The 26,949-nt window shown below is 37.0% G+C and overlaps 1 protein-coding gene across 11 annotated transcripts in view; it reads right to left on the reverse strand.

Moving 5' to 3' along the window:
* PTPN4 (protein tyrosine phosphatase non-receptor type 4) overlaps positions 1-26,949 on the reverse strand; it is a 219,252-nt gene that overhangs the window by 8,188 nt on the left and 184,115 nt on the right. For all 11 annotated transcript variants that reach the window (XM_053214891.1, XM_053214895.1, XM_053214894.1 and 8 more), the window contains 9 exons: positions 26,674-26,757; positions 26,524-26,580; positions 20,553-20,709; positions 9,714-9,880; positions 8,868-8,958; positions 8,719-8,780; positions 5,854-6,000; positions 3,695-3,823; positions 1,094-1,242 (listed from right to left, as the gene is read on the reverse strand). In XM_053214891.1, the coding sequence (XP_053070866.1) occupies positions 1,094-1,242; positions 3,695-3,823; positions 5,854-6,000; positions 8,719-8,780; positions 8,868-8,958; positions 9,714-9,880; positions 20,553-20,709; positions 26,524-26,580; positions 26,674-26,757 (1,043 nt within the window). The remainder of the gene's footprint in view (positions 1-1,093; positions 1,243-3,694; positions 3,824-5,853; positions 6,001-8,718; positions 8,781-8,867; positions 8,959-9,713; positions 9,881-20,552; positions 20,710-26,523; positions 26,581-26,673; positions 26,758-26,949) is intronic.

Consider the following 26,949-nt stretch of genomic DNA (forward strand, 5'->3'; position numbering starts at 1 on the left):
CTTCCCCACTGTTAGTGTAAAAATGCTACTTTAAAAGAGTCACATTTCAGTTTTAAAAATCTGAACAAGTATAGAAGCTTACTGGAGCAACCTCACTTTAAAATGCAAAATAACAAAGTTACAATAATCATTAACAAATGTACAAAAGACAATAGTATTTTACATATTCAAGTCAGTTTTTAAAATCAAATTTAATTTTGATTAAACTTTAGAATTGGGATAGTCAAGAACAACTTTTTGAAGTATTCTCTGTGAACATAGCTATAGCAGCTTTTGGGGGCTTAGGATATGAAATGGCCAAACGTGTTCATCACTCCTGACATTTTTCCTCTCAGATATCTGGTCTATAATCTGTTTTGATAATTTGAAAGTCTGCTCTTAAAAAAGTGCCGGAAAGTTTAAGGATGAAGAGATACCTTCATTTATCTATTCAGAAGATTCAATACAGCTTCTGAATGAATCACTTAACGACAGAAATGGCTAGGATAAGGAGAAGATAATTTCAGTTTCCTACTCTGGGTTGGTGGCAGTGAAGGCTAGAGTGATTGTACCTGGCCCTCTGGAAGGCAGAATGGGGCCTGAATATGAAAGCAAGAAAGGGTAGCCTACCATTGTTCACCTAGGGCTCATAGAAGTGGCATAGCCTCTGATGATAGATACTGGGTACAGCCACTCCAAGAGGGGAGGGTACTTAACAAATATCCTGGGAGGGGTCACAGAACGGGAGGGAGTACCTTGCTGGGAGGAGAAAATCTAAACCTTAGGCTGCAACTGAATGCCTACAATATTGTATTTCATCAAGTCTAAGATGCCAGCCATTATAAGACACCCAATGTCTGAGAGGTAAACTATGAAAAAGACAACCTTCTAAGAATTAATCAGTAAAGTATTATTTTTACTTCTTATGATAATGTTTCAGACAATCATGTGTTGGGACATACCTGCTGCCTTCCAGCTTCATTTCATAGCTTTAGGTTCCCTCTAATTAAAATAGTGATGATCACAATTTAAGGACAAAATAAAATACACATTTCCTTTTAGAAGTGACCTATCTGGTCAGCTATTCAATCATAAAAGACAGAAAATAGAATACCTGCAGTGAACAACAATAGGTTCTTCCTTGCCAGCCCTCTTATTTCGTACATGACAAACAAAATCCAGAAAGTCACTGGAATCATCGGGGACTCCATGGTCAGGCCAGGCTATGTATTGGATCTGAGTGAGTTGACGACTCTCATTTTTCTAAGTGTGAATGAAAAATTATGCACTTTGACTAAGGAATTATCTTTAAGGTATAAACATTTATGTCATTTTAATTTTAGAAGAAAAGCGAGCAAAGTATTCCCACTACACACAAAAAGTAATGCAGAAATTCAATAAAACCCCAAATTTTAATGAAAAAGAAAGAAACTTTCACAGAAACAGTTGTATCCATTGAGTATTGTCTACCTGGATCACTACTCTTCTGATAACTCAATTTGTCTATTTGTATTTTTCAGATGACAATCAAATAAATAAGCAAACCAAGTTAAGATACAAAGAAAGGTGTGAAGAAAACTAAAAAGTGTTAGGTGAACAAAATGGTAAGGTAAAAAAACTTTTATAAGCAAAATTGGGCTAATTCTGAAAAACCCAAGTGAAATAATGGAAATTAGGAAAACAAAATCTCAAAATAAATGTGGATTAAAAACTGGAGATCATAAGAACACAAAGTCAAATCAGGGCTTAATTCTTTTTTAGGAGCCAAGAATCAGTAAAATGGAGAAAGGTATTGGATTTATGCATCTCATTTCTAATCTTGACTCTGCCGGTAAGCACTTAATATATCAGAGCCTTATTGTCTTAAAATGAAAAATAACACCTCCAACCCAAAGGGATAGTCTTATTTTGAAAGGATTCTATGAGAAGACCTATAAATTACCCCATCAGCTGTTTGGAATCATATTCTCAAAAATTGGTAGGTATGGTCATTCAACACTATTAAATCTGGCTACAGTCATTTACATTAAAGGGAGCTTCCAGAAAAGACCATTAAAGTACAAGGTGATTAAGAAAGGAACTAATGAAAGAAGAATTCCCAAAGAGACCTCAGAATAACCTGATAAGTAATTTTTTAGTATCCTATGAAATGAGATGGTTATCTATAATAGACAACCTTTGATTATTATTATTATTATTTTTTTTTTTTTTAAAGTAGGCTTCACACCTAGCGTGGAGCCCAAAACAGGGCTTGAACTCATGACCCTGAGATCAAGACCTGAGCCCGAGATCAAGAGTCAGATGCTTAACCGACTGAGCCACCCAGGTGCTCCTTGATTATTATTAACATAAGAATTTAATTAACTTAATGTACCAATAATTACAAAAATGGTTAATGTAAAATTATCTTTTATTATGTTTTGAGGTAGTGTCTGTCTATTTATCCATGTATGTATGTATTTGGTATGGTAACAAATGTATTTTCCCAATTATATTTGTCCCAAACTTTAAAAACTAATTTGTGTCTTAGCATAGTTCTGAGGTACTCAGGGTTTGTGAAGAAAAGACACTTTAATATTATAAACTGCCATGGATAATCTATAGGTGGAGCATAAAGAGACTATGTTGAAGCCATATACAGCCTTTCATATCCATTTGGGAAAATGAAGAAATATCTTACGGACTTACCTTGTTACATTAGACCATGAGCTATACAGTGTATGTCCCTAAGCCCTAAATTCATTCTGATGGAATCTACAAAAGATTTTGAAAGTTTAATTTTTTATTTCTTATAACCTATTCAGTGCCAGATTCCTTTATTATACATCAGCACGACTTCTAGTTCCTTCCCTCTGGGTCAGTAAAGCGGTCTTGCTGGGCTCCTTTATTCACATTCTGGGAGGTAGAATGGGGCAGGGAGGGGGAGAGGAAGCTCTCATTTCCTAAGGCTTAACCATTGATGGGGTAGGCATGGGTATACAAAGGTAGTAGACTGTACTATTTGCTCTTCCCGAGCCCCCGTCAAAACCAAAGGTGGCTACAGGGGAATCTCTAGCTGCAGGCAGTGAAAGTGGGGTGTACGGTCTTTAACAGCCTGACAAGACTGGCAACATGCCACCCTCCACACATATCTTCCAAGTGGGTTACTAAGCCATCATTTACTAATCAGTTTCCATTTCTAGCTCTGGATTTGGAAGCAAAGAAGAGTGACCCAGGTGGCAGTAAACTAGCAATTAGAAAGCTATAATCTGTCTGCTGTCAGAGGATCCTGCCTACAACCTTTTCCTTCTTAATACTGAGGAGACTGTGAACGCTCTCCTTTATACTCTTTTACAAAAAGGACAATAATTTGACAGTTTTTAATTATTCTATTTCCACAGATATACCCAAATACTTTATTGATGTTACTGGTAGGAAGAAACTAAACACAAACCTGGCATAATTTTTAATGAATAGGCAAAGTATTATGAGTAATAAGTATTATTTACTAGCATCTTTTTTTACTGACCATTCATATCTACCTAGAGAAAGTGAAAATGCATTTAATATAGCAGGAGTATACATTTCATAAGATTCCAAAGAATCCCAAAGAAGCAAATAATTCAGTAATTTTAAAATAATATTTCCTAGTTAACCAGGACTCAAAACATTTTTGGCTTTCAAAGTTTTACCTTGAACATAAAAGTTCTATTGAGTGGATATCCTGCCTTCCTACCTCTTGGTTAAATAGTGTCATCTTCCTGAAGATATATGCTGTGTTTCCTTCTTCTGAGTGGCAGGTGACTTGGTAGCATCCATAGGATGAACTTGCTGTGGGTTCTGGCCAATACTGGTGACACTTAACCTGACATCAATAGATTTAAGAAATATATAGAATTTAGGTTCTTCAATTTTGAAAATGTTTTACTTTTTGAAAACTTTTAAGCCTACAAAAAAATTACAAGAATAATTTGAGGAACCTTCATATATCCTTCACCTAGATCTGCCAACTCTATTAACATTTCTTCATCATTTTTTCTTTGTAATAATAATCTGGATAGATTTTGAGACTGCAAATATCCTGTTTATTACAAGCTTTCATCCAATGTTTTACAATTCTTAATTCTTGTGTGAATTATTTACTATGACAGTGGCAAAATGGTGCATTAATTCTTATATTTCTAGATTTAAGTTAACAATGAGAAAGATTATCTAAAATGCCAATGCATTTATTTTCATAATTAGGATTAAAAATTTTTTTTAAGTTTATTTATTTTGAGAGAGACAGAGAGGGACAGCACAAACAGGTGAGGGACAGAGAGGGAGAGAGAGAGAGAGAGAGAGAGAGAGAGAGAGAGAGAGAGAGAGAGAGAATCCCAAGCAGACTCTTCCCTGTCAGCACAGAGCCCAACCTGGGGCGTGAACTCAAACTGTGAGATCATGACCTAAACCAAAACCAAGAGTCAGATGCTAAAGTTGACTGAGCCAGCTAGGCACCCCATAATTAGGACTTTAAAAAAAAAAAAGCTTTACTGACATATAATTCACATACCATACCATTTGCCCATTTAAAGCACACAATTCAATTAGTTTTAGTATATTTACAGAAGTGTGCAACAATCACTTTCAGAACATTTTTTCACTCCCAAACCCATTAATAATCACTGTGTGTTCCTCTATCCTAACCTCTTCTCTCATTCTGGACCTAGGCAACCATTAATCCACTTTTCTGTCCTCTGTGAATTTGCCTACTCTGGACAGTTCATATAATGAAATCATACTGTGCGCGGTCTTTGTTGACTGCTTTGTTCACTTGGCATGATGCTTTCTAGGTTCATGCATGTTGTAGCATGTATCATTTCTTCATTCCTTTTTATTGCCAAGTTTTATATATATATATACACACACACACACACACATGATTATACCATGTTTTATTTGTTACATTTTGATTGTTTCCACCCTTTGGCTATTATGAATAATGCTGCTATGAACATTTGTGTACAAGTATTTGTGTGGATGTATGTTTTCATTTCTCCTGGGTATGCCTAGGAGTGAAACTGCTGAGTTGTAACAACTCTTATGGTTAGCCTTTCGAGGAACTGACAGACTGTTTCCCAAAGCAGCTGCACCATTGTACAAATTTACCAACAGTATAAGAGGGTGTCATTTTCTCCCTATCATTGTCAACACTTGCTATTATCTGTCATTTTTATTTTAGTCATCCTATTGGATATGAAGTGCTACCTCCTTGTGGTTTTGATTTTTGCATTTCCTTTGTGACTAATGATGCCAGCCAAGCACCTTTTCATGACCTTACTGGCCATTTAAATATCTTTATTCAAGAAACATCTACTCAGAATATTTGGCCATTTTTAAATTGGGATTCTATCGGGGCACCTGGGTGGCTCAGTCAGTTGAGCGTCCGACTTAGGCTCAGATCATGATCTCACAGCTCATGAGTTCAAGCTCGGCGTCGGGCTCTGTGCTGACGGCTCAGAGCCTGGAGCCTGCTTTGGATTCTGTGTCTCCCTCTCTCTCTGCCCTCTCCTACCCACTCTGTCTCTCTTTCTCTCAAAAATAAACAAACATTAAGAAAAAAATTTTTTAGTTGGGGTTTTATCATTTTATTGTGAGTTGCAGGAGTTCTTTATATATTTTAGATCCAAATCCTTTATCAAATAGCTATTAATCCATTTAGATAATAACTGATAATAGTAGTTAACATTTATATATCATATTTATTATATGTTAGTCACTATGATTTTAATCACAACACAAGAAAGTAAGTTTAAAGGTTACAAAAAAGACTAAATCAACGTGAATATTTTGACCATATATGCAATTTAATTTGAAAACAGCGCAAGCATTGTTTAAGATTCAAGTATGACTTACTCTGCCACGTTCAACTTGTGTGGTCAACATTACAACCATGGAGGAGCCTTGTTCCCAAGTCATCTGCCAAAAATCTGTACAAGTGTGTGGTAATGGCCCTTGACAAGCAATATACTGATTTATAATGCTAGAAGAAGGGATTTCCATCTAAAAAGAAAAGGACACAAAACTAAAAGTCTTTTACATTATTACTTTTTACTGTGATCAAGTATATGAAAATCATCCACTAAATAATAACTGAATACAACTGATCTCAAAAAGCTGCAAAATCAATAAAACTTTATTAACAATTTCTTTATCTATAGAAGAAATTTCTCAGTAGTTTTATACATATTTATCTTTTAAGTATTGGGAATAAAAATTAAAATATTTTCCAAAGCACTCTTGTGGGCTTAAGAGCAGCTTTACAGAAAACCCTGCTTTAGAGGAAGAGACTTGCTACAGAAATAAAAAATATTTGTCTCTAAACAGCTTAACAGGTAAAATTTGCAAGAAGCAAAAATTCTGCCGTTTGTTTTAGTTCAGACTTTACAAATAATACACACTATATAACATATACATTATACTATATAACATACATAAGAAATATACACAACACATACAATAGAAAAAGATAGTAAAAATATTTTAAATTAATTATTTTTAAGAAGAAGTAAGATCGTGAGTATTCGGGGAGGATTATCATCCTACTACATTTTGAGACTTCATTAAAAAAGAAGAAAAGGTCACACACACACACACACACACACACACACACACACACACACACGCGGCACTGGAAGAATACTAAAGGGTGAACAGAAAAAGAGGTCTCACTCTCTTCCCAGCCTCTGGTTCACACCCAGAAGAACAATCCTTTTTGCTAATTTCTTTATTTTTTTAATTAAAAAAAATTTTAATGTTTTTTTTTATTTTCGAGACTGAGAGGAGACAGAGTGTGAGCGGGGGAGGGGCCGAGAGAGAGGGTGACACAGAATCCAAAGTAGGCTGTAGGCTTTGAGCTGTCAGCACAGAGCCCGCCGCAGGGCTCGAACCCACAAACTGTGAGATCATGACCTGAGCCAAAGTTGGACGCCCAACCAACTGAGCCACCCAGGTGCCCCCCTTTTTTAATTTTTAAAAAAATTGTATTTATTTTTGAGGGGGCGGGCAGAGAGGCAGAAAGAGAGGGAGAGAGAGAGAATCTCAAGCAGGTTCTGCGCTGTCAGCACAAAGCCCGATGCAGGGCTTGAACTCATGAACCATGAGATCATAATCTGAGCTGAAACCAAGAGTCAGACACTTAAACCGACTGAGTCACCTAGGAACCCCTGTAATTTCTAAAATATCCTTTCAGAGACACTCTATAAACAACACACAAATGCACATGCAGAAGTCTTTGTTTTCTGTAAGACATAAAAGGTGGCTTACAATGTAGTTCTGTGTATCTTCTTTCTTTTTCCACTTTATCATTGAGATCATGTCAGATTAGTACATAAAACTTCATTCTTTTTAATGGCTCTACTGTATAAATATACCATAATTTATTTAACAAACATTTAAGTTGCTGCTAATCTATTTGTTACCATAAACAAGACTGCACTGAGTTATTTTTATAAACCTAACATTTTTGTTAGTTACCTCTCCAAAGAGGTTGTACCTATTTATACTTCCACCAACAATGTATCAGGGATGCTTTTTCCCTGAGAGTCTCTTTAATATACTGCTGATCCCTCACACACAATTTTGAAACTCCCAGTGCTCTGAAGTGTAAGTTTGTCCTTTGTTTGGTACATCTGACCTAAATTGGACTCATTTGACAACAATATCTGACCTGAGTTAATCTAAGATTATTTACAGTCTTTAGGAGTACCACTCAGTGGGAATATCCATGTTTCCCATTGAGTATCAACGCATTGATTACAGGGTAATGTCACATAGTCTACTAGGGATGTTACTTATTACAGTATTTGGTATAGGCACTGAATAAACTTTCAAAAATCCAAAAAATTACGAATCCCAAAGTCTATTTGGCCCCAAGATTTCAGATAAGGGATACAGACTTGTATATGATATTATCACACTTTTTGATATTTCAATCTAATAGGTGAAAAATAGTAATCCCTTGCAGTTTTGATTTGTATTTTTCTTTCTGTGAGTTAAGTTTAGATGAGTGTCTAAACTTAGAAAAAATTTTCCCTCTTTGATTTTAAATAATTCTCATACATTTCCTCCAAGTAGTTTCACGATTCCATTTTTACATTTATATTTTCATATATCTAAAATATGGTATACAAAAAGTGAGGAAGTAGGTGAAGTATTTATAGATAAAAAATATTTCTGAACTATTCTACTCCACTGCTCTATATGCATGTTAATATACCAGTACCAAACTATTTTTGGTAAGGTTTATTTATTTTGAGAGAGAGTGTGAGCAAACACGTGCACAAGTGGGGGAAGGGCTGAGAGAGAGGGAGAGAGAGAATCCCAGGCAGGTGCCCCAGTATCAAATTATTTTTTAACATTTGTATTTTAATATTTTTCAATATCTGAAACTGTTAATATTCTCTCAAATATAAAAGGAACCTCAAAGTTTAGGGATGCCTGGGTGGCTCAGTTGGTTAAGTGCCTGACTCTTGATTTTGGCTCAGGTCATGATCTCATGGTTTGTGAGTTTGAGCCCCGCATCGGGCTCTGGGCTGATAGCACAGTTGGGATCCTCTCTCTGTCTCCTTCTCTTTCTGTCCCTACCACCCCCCACCGGCCTCGTGCACACTCTCTTTCTCTCTCTCAAAATAAATAAATATTTGGGGGGAAAAAAAATGAACCACAAAATTATAGTCCGTCTTATTCCGAATGACAAAGGCATAATAAAAATAAACTTACGTTTATATAATTTGCATTGATATAGTCTTCATTACCCTTTAAAATGACCCGTGTAGCATCATCTGAGAAAAAAATTTAAAAGAAAGAACGTTTTAATAAAGCTATGCTACAAAGACTGAACTTAATAAACAGAGACAGTAGATACTTACAAGGCGAAATATCTCTGTATCTATTTTTGGAAATATTCTGAGGTAATTTGGCACAAGACATTGTCATTCCAGGTTTTTTCCGATATAGTTGCTTTAAAAAAAAAAAAAAGAGCTTAAGATGAATTCAGCAAGCCATTAAGAGGTTCTGTTTTGTTTTTCAGACTTATTTCTATGCAAAAAACAAACAGGTTTTTTTCCTTAGGATATCTCAACCGTACAATGATGTATGTACCTTAGGCTAGTAGGGTATTGAACCAAATTTGCAAAGCTGAATTCTGTGCAATTTCTCATGAGAATTATATACCATTTTCATTTAGTTTGGAGATGTTTACACAGTATATGAACCAAGAACTTCTCAAAAGAAAAACTGACCTACCCTAAATGATTTACAGTCACAAATGGTTTATAGTCAATCATCAATAACACATACTTTAGAGCAACAAATATTAATGATGACCAATTAGACAGACAAAAAGTAGAGAAGGATTAAATATGACTAGGTACAAAAATTCTTTTTCTTTAACTCAGAATTTTTAGCTCCACCATAGACTATCTTTACCTGTTACCTTTCATAAAAAGAGCTATATAATTACAGGAAAAAATTTAGTTTGAAGACATACACATAAAATCTCCTTATTCTTCTCTTTTAATAGATTATTATGTCACCACAGCTAGCATTTTGCAAGAAATGTTTAAAACTATGGATTTTAGAACATTTTTTAAGTCAATTATTTCTCAGAATATCATTTTAGTTTATACATTATAAATGATAGATTAGGTAGTTAGGAAACTATGAAATTAATTTAAAAATATGACCCAACATCCTTTCCATACAATAGTACTTACATCAAATTGTGTCAGGACTGTTCCAGTGATAAGCCCCTCAGCTAGCTGGATCATTGACTCCCGCAGGGAATGGTCATCCTGATGGACGCTATCTAGTGGGGCTTTCTCAGGAATGTACTGGAAGTCTGGTTCATTTTCTAGCTTTTCTTCCACTACATCATATACAGCTAAAAAAATCCACAAAAAAAACAAAGCCACATGGAAATCTTAATGAATTGGCAAGAATTTACCAGATGTGTTCTTTAATTTTGTGTCCGGAAAAAGAATTCATCAGATCGCAGTCCGGTGCCACTGCATAAGGGACAGAGAGTGGCTGTGCAGTTGAACCTTGTTGTACCTTTAGGGAAAAGAAATGTTCCCGGGCATACTGCTGAAAATGCCTGTAACTTCAAGAGGAGCTGCCAAGATAGCAGCTCAGAACAGACCTGCCCTTAAATTGTGGGGCCTAGAACAAAAGTAGAAACAGGGACCTATATACTATACATCCATATATGAGACGATACAAATAACTTGAATAGAGTGCTAAACAAAATCCATTCTATCCTCTTTCCTTGAAACATCTACAAAACCTAGGAGGGCAAAATCCACTGTCACAATAGAAGGAAGACAGCCAGAACCTAGACTCCGGCCTGGAGCCCACCCTACTTCTTTTCCTACCCTAAGCTCCATTCTTAGCTTGGGGGCCTATGAACATATGTGTGAACATACCAGCCCATATGAAGCTTGTTCTCCACTCCTCGGCAAATTGCTGCCTCTGAGCTATCCTGCTGGCCCAGAGGTACATATACCATGTGATCTATCCCAGGGAGAATGGACCTAGGGAAAATGGCCACACTGTAAGTGGCGCCAGAGCTATATGGACAGAGAACTAAAGGTTAAAAAGAAGTGTCTAGAAAAGAAGGCACAGTCATAGGTGATAGACTGGTATGCCCCCCTGGTCCTGCAAAATCCTAACCCCCACAGACAAGGGCAAAGCTGAAAGAGAGCCAGAGTAGAGCCAAGCTAGTGGCTTCTTTTGCCCATGCCTAACAGGTCTGGTTCCTGTTCAGATGTGTGCACTTCTGAGAAGAAAAAATTTCTGAAATAGGAATGAAAAGAAAAAAAAAAATGTATGAATGTATTCTAAGAAGAAATGAAATCTAAAGGGGGGAAAAAAACCTACAAAAACAAGTTGTTTGTCTTTCTGGTATTTTTTATAAACATAGTTTTAAATTTTGATGACATGTTATTTTAAATAAAAAGGGACATGACAGAGTCATGGTGAAAGTAAATACAAGTCCCAGTCTAGATTTTGACAATAAAACAACAGAAAGGTCTTTTACCAAGAACTAAGCTATAGATGGTTTCCTCTCCTATTTTATTTTATTTTATTTTATTTTATTTTAATTTATTTTTTGTTTTGTTTTTATGTTTATTTATTTTTGAGAGAGAGATAGAGTGTGAGCAGGGGAGGAGCAGAGAGAGAGAGACACACACACACACAGATCCAAAACAGGCTCCAGGCTCTGAGCTGTCAGCACAGAGCCCGATGTGGGGCTCAAATTCATGAACGATGAAATCGTGACCTGAGCCGAAGTTGGACGCCCAACCAACTGAGCCACCCATGCACCCCGTTCCTCTCTTAATTTAAAGTATGGATAAAGTGATTTAGAATTGCAAAAAGGCTATGACTTTCCCATTAAATGGAATTTTGTTCATATTCTGGTTGTATACAAGTCATGAAATTTGTAAGCAGATAACTGAGTATCTTGGTGTCAAAGTGTCTTCAACTATAAAATAAAGATAATTCACGTATCTCACTGGCTGGTTGCAAAGATTAAAAGAGAATATATAAAACAGCCCAGGTGCAGAACTTACTATTAAGTTCTTTAGAATCTGTTATCAAGAGAAAACACAACAAGCAAAACTGAGGAAATATTATTATTCTTAGTATAAAATTTAAGTTGCATTATGTGACAGAAAATGCCTAGTAATGAATCACCTAAATATCAGGACTAAATGCATGTGTTCCTTGAAAAGTCAAAATAGAATGTTCTGTTGAAGTCCTCTGAATTTTCTTAGAAAGCCAATTCTAGACAATGAATGCAAAAAACAAAGTAGACAAGCTAAAATGAAAATGCCTGTTTGTACCCAAGAGACAAAATGAGTGTTTTGTATATCTTTTTCTTTTCTTTTTTTTTTTAATTTTTTAATTTTTCTTTTTTAAAGAAACTCTCTTGGAAAACTCTGCAGGGTTGGGTGTGGTGGTGGTGACAGGGGAACGGGTCGAGTTCTAACTACATTTTACTTCTTTATGGTAAATATTCAACAACTGGTAGCAAGGCATTAACCAACAATTACTCTTGTGGCTAAAACTATGGTTAATGATGAACTGTTCAGAACAAAACTAGAATATTTATAATTCTGGGATACAGGCATATAAGAATTTTTCTCAGAGGAGACTGATAAAGTGTAGCAGGCACTTGAAACAGTGCAATAAACTGAAGAAAGGAGGAGGGTTTCTTGCCAAAAAACTTAAGGAAGGGGGATTTAATTTATTCTGCATTAAATTTATTCTGCATAGCACAAAGGGACAGAATTAGGAACAAAGAGACTGAAAGAAGACAGATTTTTAGTTCAATTAATAGTTCAAGCTACCCAAAGGGAAAATGAACTGCTTCAGGAGCCACTGAATGCCACACAGTGGCAGGATGATTTTGAGGCTATCGTAGAGGAAACTCAAACCATCAGCAAAGGAGCTAGAGAGTATGGTATTAAGGTTTCTCTAAACCTGGAACTGTGGTTATGAATTAACAAGCCAGCTGTCCAGACAAGGAGATGACATGATTAGGCTACTGGCATTGTCCACCACAAACACAGACAGGATTTTTCAAAATGCTCTAACTGTAGCTTGTTACAGAGTTTTCTAAAAGTGGTTCAAAACGGGCTCTTGAGTTAAGATGGCAGAGTAGTATGGGGACCCTGAGCTTGTCTCGTCCCTGAAATGCAGGTGGATCAGTATCAAGCCATTTTGAACACCTAGGAAATTGATCTGCAGACGAACGCAACAATCTGCATAATATGAGCCATAGAACTTGGCAGGTATATGGTGTGGAGAGGTGAACGGGGGGAGAGAAAAGCTGCAGAGCCACTGTGGGTAGAAAGTGATCTTTGTGGACAGAAGACAGAAAGAGAAAGGGGGAGAATACAGTGCTTAGGGATTGCACAAGCAAAGTACTGTTCCTGAAAGTAGCTGGAAAGAAAAAGAGAGAGTGAAAACACTCGCAGGGGACTGGAAAAAAAAAATCTGTTCCCCAAAACCACTGATGGGGAGAAAGGAGAGGATTTTAATACCACCACTGTTCTATAAACAGTGGAGTGCAGAGTCTGATGGTCTGAAGCTCAGGGCCTGGCGGTGCTCTGGTGAGGAAGCAGGGTGAATCTTCAGGAGCAGGCAGCACGGTCTGAGGGGTCCATGTGCCACACAGGGAGAAGCGGTTCACCTGATTGAAGTGCATTTGGTAGAGGCCATACAACCTTCCCTTGGGCCAACCAGGTTTACTGATCTTGGAACAAAGACGCCAGACATCACCAAAACCTGGCGTCGGCTGTGTGTTGTGATTTACTATAAACCCTGAGACTCTGCTGCTGTGCAAATGTTTTCTGGGACGAGCTGGTACCCGGCCATTGCTCGGTGAGACCCTCCCCCAGAGAGTCTAAGCAGATCCAAGCTGCTGGGGGTCTCCAAAGTGTGGGATTTTGAAACACAGCACCATCTGAGATAAAACCCTGGAGGGAGGTTACTACCTGGCAGGCAAACAGCTTAGACATGGTCAAGGTAGAGGAAGGGAACAGACAGAAGCCTGAGACAAAGAAGGGATGCTGGTGTGCAGGTTGGTGACGGCACCAAAGTTTCTGTGCTAGAGACTAAGGAGTTGGGTTAGGCCATTTGCAATTTTTGTTCGTGCACTTCCATGGATCGACCCCACTAAGCTGAGCAGCGCCACCAAGTGGAGAATGGAGCCGTTACACCAAGCACCAACCACCTGTGCCATCCAGGCATATCCCCCAGAAGACCAGCACAAATCCTTTCCACCTGCTTATTAGTCTATGGACTATAGTGTGCTGTAAAGTTTCAGATCTACAGGAAAATGAATGTAATATCGTTTGGGTCTTGTTCTGTTTGCTGGTTCATTTATTTGTTTTCACTGTTTCTGCTTTTCTTTATGTTGTTTTGTTTTTTTCTCTTTTCTTTCTTTCTTGGATACAGAAAGAGGAAATTCTTCCTTATTTTTTTAAAATTTTTATTCTATTTTATTATTTAAAAAATTTTTAAATTTTCCTCTTTCTCTTTATTATCTATTCTATCAAGCTTCTCTCAACAAACAGACCGAAACACACGTAAGATCTAAATTTTGATTTTTTTGGTTTCATTTTAAATCTTTATTTTATTAATTTTTTTCTTCCTTCAAAATGACAAGATGGAGGAATTCACCCCAGAAGAAAGAACACGAAGAAATGATTACCAGGGATTTAATCAACACAGATGTAAGTAAGATGTCTGAATAGAATTTAAAACCACAATTTTATTACTAGCTGGGGTTGAAAAATGCATAGAAGACACAAGAGAATTCCTTTCTGCAGAGATTAAAGAACTAAAATCTAGTCAGGCAAAAATTAAAAATGCTATAAACTGAGATGTAATCTTGAATGGATGCCGTCATGGCACGGATGGATAAAGCAGAGCAGCAAAACAGCGTTACAGAAAATAAAATTATAGAAAATAATGAAGTAAAAAAAAAAAAAGAGGGAAACAAAGGCAAAAAGATTACAATACAAGACTTAGAGAACTCAGTGACTTAGTAAAAAGTAACAACATTGGAATCATAGGAGTCCCAAAAGATGAAGAGAGAGAAAAGGGGACAGAAAGTATTATGTGAGCAAATTATAGTGGAAAACTTTTCCTAATCTGAGAAAGGACACACACATCAAAATCTGAGAAGCACAGAGGACTCTGATTAGATTCAACAAAAATCAACCATCACCAAGGCTATCATAGTTAAGTTCACAAAATACACAGACAAGGAAAGAATTATGAAAGAAACAAGGGAAAAAAGTCCTTAACCTACAAGAGAAGATAGATCAGGTTTGCAGCAGACCTGTCCACAGAAACTCGGCGGGCCAGAAAGGAGTGGCAGGATGGATTCAACATGCTTCATCAGAAAAATATGCAGCCAAGAACTCTTTATCCAGCAAGGCTGTGATTCAAAATAGAAGGAAAGATAAAGAGTTTCCCAGACAAACAAAAACTAAAGGAGTCATGACCACCAAACCAGCCCTGCAAGAAATTTTAAGGGGACTCTTTGAGTGAAGGAAAAACAAGATCAAAAGCAACAAAGACTAGAAAGGACCAGAGAACATCACCAGAAACACCAACTCTACATGCAACACAATGGCACTAAATTCACATATTTCAATAATCCCTCTAAATGTAAATGGACTAAATGCTTCAATCAAAAGACACAGGTTATCAGAATGGATAATAAAACAAGACCACCTATATGCTGCCTTCAAGAGACTGACTTTAGACCTAAAGACACCTGCAGAATGAAATTAAGGGGATGGAGAAACATCTATCATGCTAATGGATGTCAAAACAAAGACTGTAACAAGAAATGAAAAAGGGCATTATATCATAATTAAGGTGTCTATCAACATCGCACTTACAGCAATGGACAGATCACTGAAGCAGAAAATCAACAAGGAAACAATAGCTTTGAATGACACACTGGACTGGATGGACTTAACAGATATATTCAGAATATTTCATCCTGAAGCAGCAGAATACCCATTCTTTTTGAGTGCACATGGAACATTCTCCAGAACAGATTACATACTGGGTCACAAATAAGCCTTCAACAAATACAAAATGATCAATATCATACCATGCGTATTTTGAGATGACAACACTATGAAACCTGAAACCACAAGAAAAAAATTTGGAAAGACCACGAATACTTGGAGATTAAAGAACATCGTATTAAAGAATGAATGGGAGAGATGGGGTGCCTGGGTGACTCAGTTGGTTAAGCATCCAACTTCAGCTCACGTCATGATCTCGTGAGTTGTTGAGTTTGGCCCCACTTTGGGCTCTGTGCTGACAGCTCAGAGCCAGGAGCCTGCTTCAGATTCTGTGTCTTCCTCTCTGCCCCTCTTCCACTCAGGCTCTATCTCTCTCCCTCTCAAAAATAAATAAATATTAAAATTTAAAAAAGGGGGGCACCTGGTGGCTCAGTCGGCTGGGCATCCTACTTCAGCTCAGGTCATGATCTCGCAGTCCGTGGGTTCCAGCCTCGCATTGGGCTCTGTGCTGTCAGTTCAGAGCCTGGAGCTTGCTTTGGATTCTGTGTCTCCCTCTCTCTCTCTGCCCCTCCCCCCATTCATACTTTGTCTCTATCAAAAAATGAATAAACGTTAAAATTTTTTTTTAATTAAAAAAAGAAAGGAACAAATGGGTTAACAAAGAAATTAAAGAAGAAATTAAGAAGTACATAGAAGCCAATGAAAATGAGAACAAAAGTGTCCAAAACCTCTGTGAGACAGCAAAGGCAATCTTAAGAGGGAAGTACATAGCAATCCAAGACTTCCTAAAGAAGGGGGAATGTCTCAAATATACAGCCTAATCATACACCTCTAAAGGAGCTGGAAAACAAATAGCAAATAAAGCCTAAAACCCGAAGAAGGGAAATGATAAAGAGCAGAAACCAAGGATATCGAAATAAAAACAAAAAACAGTAGAATAGATTAACGAAAGCAGGAGCTGGCTCTTTGAAAGAATTAACAAAACTGATAAATCCCTAGCCAGATTTATCAAAAAGAAGGAAAGGACCCAAATAAAATCATGAACAAAAGAGAACAGATCACAACTGACACCACAGAAATACAAATAAGAGAATATTATGAGCAATTATATGCCAACAAATTGGGCAATCTGGAAAAAATGGACAAATTCCTAGAAACATATAAAGTAGAAACAGGAAAAGATAAAATTTTAACAGACCCATAACCGTAAGGAAATTCAATCAGTCATCAAAAATCTCCCCAAAAACAAGAGTCCAGGGCCAGATGGCTTTCCAGGGGAATTCTACCAAACATTTAAAGAAGAGTTAATACCAATCTTTTGAAGGGGAAGGAAGGAAGGAAGGAAGGAAGGAAGGAAGGAAGGAAGGAAGGAAGGAAGGAAGGAAGGAAGAAGGAAGGAAGGAAGGAAGGAAGGAAGGAAGGAAGGAAGGAAGAAGGAAGGAAGGAAGGAAGGAAGGAAGGAAGGAAGGAAGGAAGGAAGGAAGGAAGGAAGGAAGGAAGGAAGGAAGGAAGGAAAGAAAGAAATGGAAGGAAACATTCCAAACTCATTCTATGAGGCCAGCATTACTTTAATTCCAAAACCAAAGACCCCACTAAAAAGGAGAACTACAAACCAATTTCCCTGATGAATATGGATGTGAAAATTCTCAACAAGTTACTAGCAAACTGAATGCAACAATACATTGAAAAGAATTACTCAAGTGGGATTTATTCCTGGGCTATAGGCCTGGTCCAAAATACACAAATCATTCAACATGATACATCACATTAATAAAAGAAAGGATAAGAACCACATAATCCTCTCAATAGGTGCAGAAAAAGTATTTGACAAAATACAGCATCCTTTCTTTTTAAAAGTCCTCAAGAAAGTAGGGATAGAAGGAACATACCTGAAGATCATAAAGGCCATGTACAAAAGACCTACAGCTAATATCATCCTTGATGGGGAAAAACTGAAAGCTTTCCCCTTAAGGTCAGGAACACGACAGGGATGTCCACTCTCACTACTATTATTCAACATAGAATTGGAAGTCCTAGCCTCAGGAATCAGACAAAAAGAAATAAAGGCATCCAAATCGGCAGGAAGTCAAACTTTTCACTCTTGGTAGACGACATGACACTCTACATGGAAAAACCTGAAAGACTCCACCAAAAAACTACTAGAACTGATATGTGAATTCAGCAAAGGTGTAGAATATAAAGTCAATATATAGAAATTGGTTGTATTTCTATACACCAATAATGAAGCAACAGAAAGAGAAACCAAGGAATCAATAGCATTTACAATGACACTGAAAATAATAAAATACCTAGGTATAAACGTAACCAAAGAGATGAAAGATCTGCATGCTGAAAACTATAGAAACCTTATGAAAGAAACTGAAGAAGACACAAAGAAATGGAAAAACATTTCATGCTCGTGGATTGGAAGACCAAGTATTATTAAAATGTTGATGATACCCAAAGCAATCTACATTCAACGCAATCCTTACCAAAAACTAGCATTCTTCACAAAGCTACAATAAACAATTCTAAATTTGTATGGAACCAGAAGACTCCAAATAGCAAAGTAACATTGAAAAAGAAAAACAAAACTGGAGGCATCACAATTCCAGACTTCAAGCTGTATTACAAAGCTGTGATCATCAAGACAGTATGGTATCAGCACAAAAATAGATCAATGGAAAAGAAGGGAGAACCCAGAAATGGACACACTAATGATTGGCCAACTAATCTTTGACAAAGCAGGAAAGAATATCTAATGAAAAAAACACAGTGTCTTCACCAAATGGTGTTGGGAAAACTTGACAGCGACATGGCAAAAGACCTGGACCATTTCTTACACCATATACAAAAATAAACTCAAAATAGACGAAAGACCTAAGTATGAGACAGGAAACCGTCAAAATTCTAGAGGACAAACAGGCAGCAACTTCTTCGTAGATGTCTCCAGAGGCAAGGAAAATGAAAACAAAAATGAACTACTGGGACCTCATCAAGATAAAAAGCTTCTGCACAGTGAAGGAAACAATCAACAAAACTAAAAGACAAGCAACCAAATGGGAGAAGATATTTGCAAATGACATACTGGATAAAGGGTTAGTATCCAAATTCTATAAAGAACTTACCAAATTCAACTTGCTGCCGCCCCAGAATAATCCAATTAAGAAATGGACAGAAGACATGAATAGACACTTTTCCAAAGAAGACATCCAGATGGCTAACAGACACATGAAAAGATGTTCAACATCACTCATCACCAGGGAAATACATATCAAAACCACAATGAGATACCACCTCACACTGGTCAGAACAGCTAAAATTAACAACTCAGGAAACAACAGATGTTGGCAAGGATGTGGAGAAAGGGGAACCCTTTTGCACTATTGCTGGGAATGCAAACTGGTGCAGCCACTATGAAAAATAGTACGGAGGGTCCTCAAAAAATTAAAACTAGAACTACCCCACGACCCAGTAATTGCACTAGTAGGTATGTACCCAAAGGATACAAAAACGCTGATTTGAAGGGGCACATTCACCCCAATGTTTACAGCAACACAATCAACAATAGCCAAATTATGGAAAGAGCCCAAACGTCCATCGACTGACGAATGGATAAAGAACATGTGGTGTGTACGTGTCTGGGTGTGTATAATGGAATATTAGTGATCAAAAAGAATTAAATCTTGCCATTTGCAACAATGTGGAGGGAACTAGAATGTATTATGCTAAGCGAAATAAGTCATTCAGAGAAATAAATGTATGATTTCACTCATGTAGAATTTAAGAAACAAAACAGATGAACACAGGAGAAGGGAAGGAAAAATAAGATAAAAACAGAGAGGGAGACAAACCAGAAGAGACTCTTAAATAGAAAGAACAAATTGAGGGTTGCTGGGAGGGTGTGGGGTGTGAGGATGGGCTAAATGGGTGATGGGCATTAAGGAGGGCACTTGTTGGGATGAGCAATGGGTGTTATATTTAAGTGATGAATCACTAAATTCTACTTGTGAAACCATTACTGCATTGTATGTTAACTAACTTGGATTTAAAAACTAACTTGGATTTACTTTTAAAAAAAGTAAATAAAAGTGGTTCAAAATATACTCATTTATTTAACAAGTATTTACTGTGTACCGACCACTACTAGAGCAACTGAGGGAAGAGGGAGGCCTTTTTAGCTACGGTAGTCAGAAGAGAAGGATTTTCTGGGGAAGACATCTGAGCAGAGACCTGAATGAAGATATAAATCATAGAAAAATCAAGAAGAGCATCTTAGGCAGAAGGAATTTTTATTTTTATTTATTTATTTTTTTCAATATATGAAATTTATTGTCAAATTGGTTTCCATACAACACCGAGTGCTCATCCCAAAAGGTGCCCTCCTCAATACCCATCACCCACCCTCCCCTCCCTCCCACCCCCCATCAACCCTCAGTTCGTTCTCAGTTTTTAAGAGTCTCTTATGTTTTGGCTCTCTTCCTCTCTAACCTCTTTTTTTTTTTTTTCTTCCCCTCCCCCATAGACTTCTGTTAAGTTTCTCAAGATCCACCTAAGAGTGAAAACATATGGTATCTGTCTTTCTCTGTATGACTTATTTCACTTAGCATCACACTCTCCAGTTCCATCCACGTTGCTACAAAGGGCCATATTTCATTCTTTCTCATTGCCACATAGTACTCCATTGTGTATATAAACCACAATTTCTTTATCCATTCATCGGCTGATGGACATTTAAGCTCTTTCCATAATTTGGCTATTGTTGAGAGTGGGCAGAAGGAATTTTTAAAAAGCCAGCACAGAACAGAGGAGAGTGAGCAAGGCTGTGTGGTAGACAAGGGGCCAAGAACTGAATCCTACCGCAAGTGTGAATGCAAGCCACTTTGAGCAGTAAACTGTCATGGCATGATTTGTTTTTTAAAAGCCCGCTCTGGTTGCTGCATCTAGTAACAAAGGTAAGAAACAATAAAAATATCCAGTGCTACATAGAGTACTCACCATTAGGTCGAACCAGAAGTACGAGTTCCCCAGAATGTCTCTCGCAGCTAGCTTTAATAAATAGGACAACTTGATCATGGGTATGTTCTGCAATGTCCCGACCGTTGATCAGTACAACTTGGTCCCCTTCATTCAATCGAGGGACACAGAGGTCAGCCTATAATGTAACATAAATAAAGTTTCAGGTGTGTACATGGCTTTCTGAAAGTAAAGCACAGGAATTTATTTTTATAGACACTACAGCAGGAGAACAAAAACTATATGTAGAACAGCATCCATCCATTTACTCATCTGTTTGCAAGAAGTAGAAATCTAGCTTTCCCATGAAGCTACTACCTTTTTTTCTTTTTCTTTTCAACAGCTTCTTCCTTGATGTCCTATTATACACCTAGATACACAGGTAAGACTATGCCTCAAGGTGCATAGATACAGGCAGCCCTCACTTTGCATGGTCCAGATATGTACAAATTTGTCACCACAGTACAGTTAGATAACACCCATCTCCCAACAAGGTTCAGATTGCAGTTGCCACGATGCATTAATTGAATAATTGCATAACATACGAACTTGGCTACTAGCTTGTGAGTCCACAAATCACGACATAAGTAACAGACACACATCACAATCAGTGACCTATCACACATCGGTTCTTTCAAAGTCTGTTGGTGATGTGCATCTGTTATTCGGTTCACGCAGGGACAGCAAAGCAGGTACTTGTGTCACCTCCATGCCTCCCAGTGATAAACCCACGTAAATATAAAGCAGGAACTAGCCAGAAAAGTTAAAAATGCAACAAAGAAACAAAAGAGTGATAGTGCTGGAAGCAAAATGCAAATCGAATATCAACCGCTGACAGTGGAAATGTTGCTGCTACGGCTACTGTTAGCCTCTAGGCATGCAGTGAAAGGAATTCAGTGAAGGCAGACTTATCAACATAAATGACGAAAGTGGCTGTGATGAGAAAGATGAAAATGTCCTAGAGGAAGTGAGGCTGGCAAAAAAGTTCTCAGTAAAGGTATATTTCATAACACTGAAAATGCACAGGATGAATGCTAGAAGTGAATACAAATTTAGAAAGGATTAGGACAATTTGCCAAGGAAAGAAAAATGCTCACTCTTGTATTTTAAGTTACACGACAGTAAGGGAAACAAGTTTCAACATAGTTGTGGTAAGTTTCCATCAGAAAATAGAATGCTTTCTTTATATTTCTCAGTGTTTCTGATAGTTTGAATTAGAGGATAATAAAGCACTATTAGTTTTATTATTTTTTCATCTCCCTATATATTTATAAGAGAAACTAAGAAAATTTCAATTATTTGATAAAAAATTTAAAGGTCCTAGAAATCACCATAACTTTTCCCACTGATTATCAAGATCGCTTTACGCAGTGTCAGCTTGCATGGTCGTTTTTATGGTTCTGCACTACAGTGCGAAGTGACAGCGGCCTGCATTTTACTGAGAAAACAAAGGTAATTAGGCTAAAAGAGGCAAGCACAAGTATGGACAGCATGCTCCAGGAACACAGCAATGCGAACAGATGGGCGTCAAGTCTGAAGGATGATAGGTCGGACAGAGAAGGAAATGACAGGGTCGGATCTTACAAAAAAGGGATTGAAGAAATGAAAGCACTACTAGTCAAATTCATAATAATAAAAAAGTCAATAAAATCCAACAAGGTACTGTCACTAGTGGCAAGAGCAAAAGTTCTTCCTTTGCTGCTTACAAAGTGTGTGATTTTAAACACATGAAACTCTGGAAATGGAGCAGGTATCTGCTCTAATTATTTCACAGGTTTGTAAAGACAGAAACGTGATGATTCAATGCAGAGCATTACAATCTAGAAAATGCAAGTTCAGAAGTAATGACCATTCTCTCTAGTCGCTCCTTTCTCTACTTCTCACAGTGGAGATGACATTCATATACTCCCTCTGTGCACTAGCACTGTGATACTTTTGTGTACCAATATGGTCCCTAGTTTTTGTAAATGCCTCTGCGGTACCCGAAGAGTGGTGAACTGCTCCATATCAATGGTACTGGGAGAATGTAATGGGCTTGAGTAAAGGGTTACCCTCTTACCTTATTTGTGGACAGTACAGCTGGCAGGAAAGAGGCGGCAGTCCATGTGGTAGGAAGAGAATAGCTATGCATTTCTCTTACTGTACCTTGAATACATCCACTGATATTTCCAGTTCAGAGACTGAGGCTAATGGGGTAGGTAATCAATATGCTAGAACATGCAGAGATTAATTTTTTTGAACCCATTATCACTGACAGAAACTCTCTCATACTTAATCTGCCTTTCATCGGGTTTATTTATAAATTTCTATTTTCATTCTTTTTTTTATTTGTGGAAGCTGAAGCTGCATTTTATTTATCTATTTGCATTCTGATCTGGAAAGTCTAGATAAACTACATACTTATTTATTCATTTTTAAACGTTTATTTGTTTTGAGTCAGGGGCAGGGCAGGGAGGAACAGAGAGAGAGGGAGAGAATCCCAAGCAGGCTCTGCACTGTCAGCGCAGAGCCTGATGCAGGGCTTGATCTCACAAACTGTGAGATCATGACCTGAGCCACAATCAAGAGTCAGGATGCTTAACCGACTGAGACACCCAGGCACCCCAATAAACTATATATTTAAACGCATTTTGTTGGAGCATCAATTGCTGGCTCAAAGATAATCAGACAGAAAGAAAAACATGGCTTTAATTGGGAATTATTTTAACCATTTCAGAAGGTGTCCAATATAAAAAATAACATTAAAATATTTGAAGTCCTGTTCTTTTCCCCCAATCACCTAAAACGAGGTTTCCAACTGGAACACTGTGATGGTCTCTAAGAAGATAATATAAAAATGATAAGTTTCTATTGTTCTAACTTCAGCCAATATATTTTTTAAGGCTTCCTTCTGGAAACTTCTTTCTTCCTCCCTTAACTGTTATTATGCTTCGCTGGTTTTGTTTTTTCCATCCACCTTTCTTGTCTCTCATTCTCTGCCTTTTGGGAACTTTTGTGTCTTCTCTTATCTTTTAAATGTGGTGTTTTCTAACTGCGACTTTTTTTAAATTTTAAAGGTGGGCTCTCCACGAGATGTGGGGCTTGAACTCGTGACCTGAGATCAAGAGTCACACGCCCTACTGACTGAGCTAGTGAGGTGTCCTTCAGCCAATATTTATGGGACATAGCTCTACACGGCAGATAGGGAAAATTATCAATAATTTGTATAGCCTAAAAAGAAAATTTAGAGTCACAGAATTCTGTTCAGAAATAAACCTGTCTATATGATGTTCCCTGAACACCTCTGACTTAATTGAAAATGATCCACATTCACTGCTCAGGAAAATTAGTATTTCTTTTATGTCATTCAGTTACTATTACAACTGGTGGATAAATAAAAAAAGATATATTATCTTTTCTAATTACAAGAGCAACACATTCTCATTATCATGATTCAGACAACTAAAGAGACGAATACAAAACAAAGTGATAAACACCAATAACTCCACTACCCAGATGAAAAGCTATTAGCATTTTGAGTATGTTTCCAAACTTTTTAAATTTTTAAAAAATGTTTATTTATTTTTGAGAGACAGAGAGACAGAGTGTGAGCAGGGGAGGGGCAGAAAGAGAGGGAGACACAGAATCCGAAGCAGGCTCCAAGCTCTGAGCTGGCAGCACAGAGCCTGACATGGGGCTCGAACCCATGAACCACAAGATCATGACCTGAGCTGAGTCAGACACTCAACCAACTAAGCCACCCAGGCACCCCTACTTCCCAAAATTTTAAAGCACTAACTCACATTTAAAAAAACTGGATCAAACATACATGGGGAGCAATAATACACATTTTCCATGACACCATTTTATGAACCTATTTCCATACTTATATAGAACTACATCATCTATCATTTCAACAGCTGTAAAGCAGCACGTAATTTATTTCACCAACTTCAATGATGTACGTTTTACCACCACCCCAATCTTTATTATAAACAATATTACAATGAACTTCCTTGCATATCCTTTGTTCCCTAGTCCAACTGCTTCATTACCGGCAACTGCTAGAAGTGGAATCATCATGTCAAAAGATATGTATTTGGCTTAAAAAAATTTTAGTTAAAATTTTTGTTTTTAGTAAAGTTCATATCACACGGCTTGAAGAAATGATTAAGTCTACAAGATTACTAAGGCAAGCAACCATTTCTTGTGTTCCTCTGTACATCCTGCTCCCCCACCCCAAGCAACTTCTTTCAACACTTTAGCTACATCTTTTGTATCTATTTCAGTATCTCCAAATAACATCCTGATTTTGTTTTTCTTTAGTTTTCTATTTTAGATGTTACCTACAGATGAGAATTTAACAATCTTTCATCTCTGCATCTGCAGTCTGTCCTAAACATACATATTTCCCATTATATATATACTAATAAATAATTTTGGACTATTTCCCCCATCTTTGTCCCCTGCCTTCACATGAATAGGTTCAAGAGGCATTTTATATATCATATCCCTGGCCTGTCCCCACTGACCCCAAGTGATGTGTTGAAAAGAGGACACCTGATACAAGCTGGATCTATAAAGGACTTAATTCCCAGAAGTCTGTAAACTGGACTGAGAGGCTTAATCACTCTGGGTTACTAAACTGGTAATATATAAACCTACAAGTTACCAGTAGCCCACCACATAAACTAAGAATGGTGGTAGCTATACAGTTTCTCTTTCGTCGTACAGAGTCAGGGTCATAATCATATTTGAAAGTAGAGTATGTGGTGGGATTGTTACAGGACTAACTTGAAGCTGCTACTAAGTACATGGTCTTTATTCAGACTGTATTTTATTTAGAGGAACTAGACAGATGAGGCTGATTCCCTACACAAACTGGTTTGCAGTGGGAGAGAAGAATGGAGCACAAAAAGAAACAGAGGTGAAAAATAGAGAGTCCTGATGTTTATTTTAAAGTTTTGGTTTTTTTTCCCTCCAGGTCTGACCGCATTCCTATCTTTGGGTTTTGTGAGGTACTACTATAGCTATAGGACACATTTTGTATTTATGCATAAGCCAGTGGTATTCCAGAGTATCCTGTTATTTGCAACCAACAAAGTCCTTAACAACCAGAACCAAAGGTATGTATTGTGATATCCTTGATCAATCTTGACTGTGATCATCAAATCAATTATAAGGTTGCTGCGCAGCACCAAAAAAAAAGCCTAACTGGACTCTTTCAGGCTGCTCGTTTATATCTGTCTGTGGACACAGAGACAGGTAAATGATAAAAGATGCTGATGGAAAACTCCTTGAAGACCATTTAGGTCAAGGAGGCAACAACAGAAATGGGAAATTGAGGGCAATATTTGCTACATAAAAGAGCAATAAAGAGAACACACCCACAACTCATTAAGAATTGTCCTTGTGATGAGCAGAAAGTTCATGAATCCTGAAGGTGAATTAAGGGAACAGGAGGGTTCATCATAATGGGTACATACAGTGTTTTCTCAACTTCTGTTTACAATGTTTATAATACAAAGTTTAAAAACTGTCCCTATAGGGAAAAAAATCACTAGTTATCATACCTATTTAAAGTCAATTTTTAAAACACAAAGTAGGCAAACAGATTATAGGTAAACAATTCTATATGAAAATACCAAACAAAAAAGCAAAACAAATACTATACCTCTGTCTCCATTTTTCTGTTTAGAGCAGTTATTTTGATAGAATCTATTAGCACTTTAGAAACTGTAGTTTCTGTAACTGAAAGTTATAAACAGCTTCTTTCCAAAAACATGGATTTAAAAAAACTCTTATACATAGGAAGTTAGAAAACTTCCCAACAATTTAAGAGATTTAGCCAATATTTGATACTTGACAAATTTTCAGAAAAGATTAATTTTTTCCCACTTATTTAAACTAATAAAAATAAAATGAGTACATGTTCTTGAAAATAGGATTTACTTGCAAGATACAGAGAACTCACAGGTGTTCCTGGTGCTACTCGGGACACGATCACAGGCATCTTCTGATCATACCCTCCCTTAACAACAGAGCAAATCAGGTATCAGTCAAATATTACCAAAATAGACACATCTTAATTTAAAAACTGAGTACAATGTAAATCCTAGATTACCTTCACATTGAATCCAAACCTTCCATTTTCATCAGGTTTCATTCTGATTAGAACAAGATTATCTTGTGGGATACCACCATTAGGCTTAAAGAAAAATAAATAACTTGTAATCTTCCTCACTTATAATCTCTCCTTGAAATATATACATGAAGTATGCTTTTTGTACATTAATATTATCTACCACATATAAAAAGTCATAACTTAAATTCAAAATTTTAATTCAGGAAACTACATTGTTTTTAAAATTTTTAAAAATATTTATTTTTGAGAGAGAGA

This window comes from Acinonyx jubatus, chromosome C1 (genome assembly GCF_027475565.1).
Source record: "Acinonyx jubatus isolate Ajub_Pintada_27869175 chromosome C1, VMU_Ajub_asm_v1.0, whole genome shotgun sequence".
In the NCBI taxonomy this organism is placed as follows: domain Eukaryota; kingdom Metazoa; phylum Chordata; class Mammalia; order Carnivora; family Felidae; genus Acinonyx; species Acinonyx jubatus.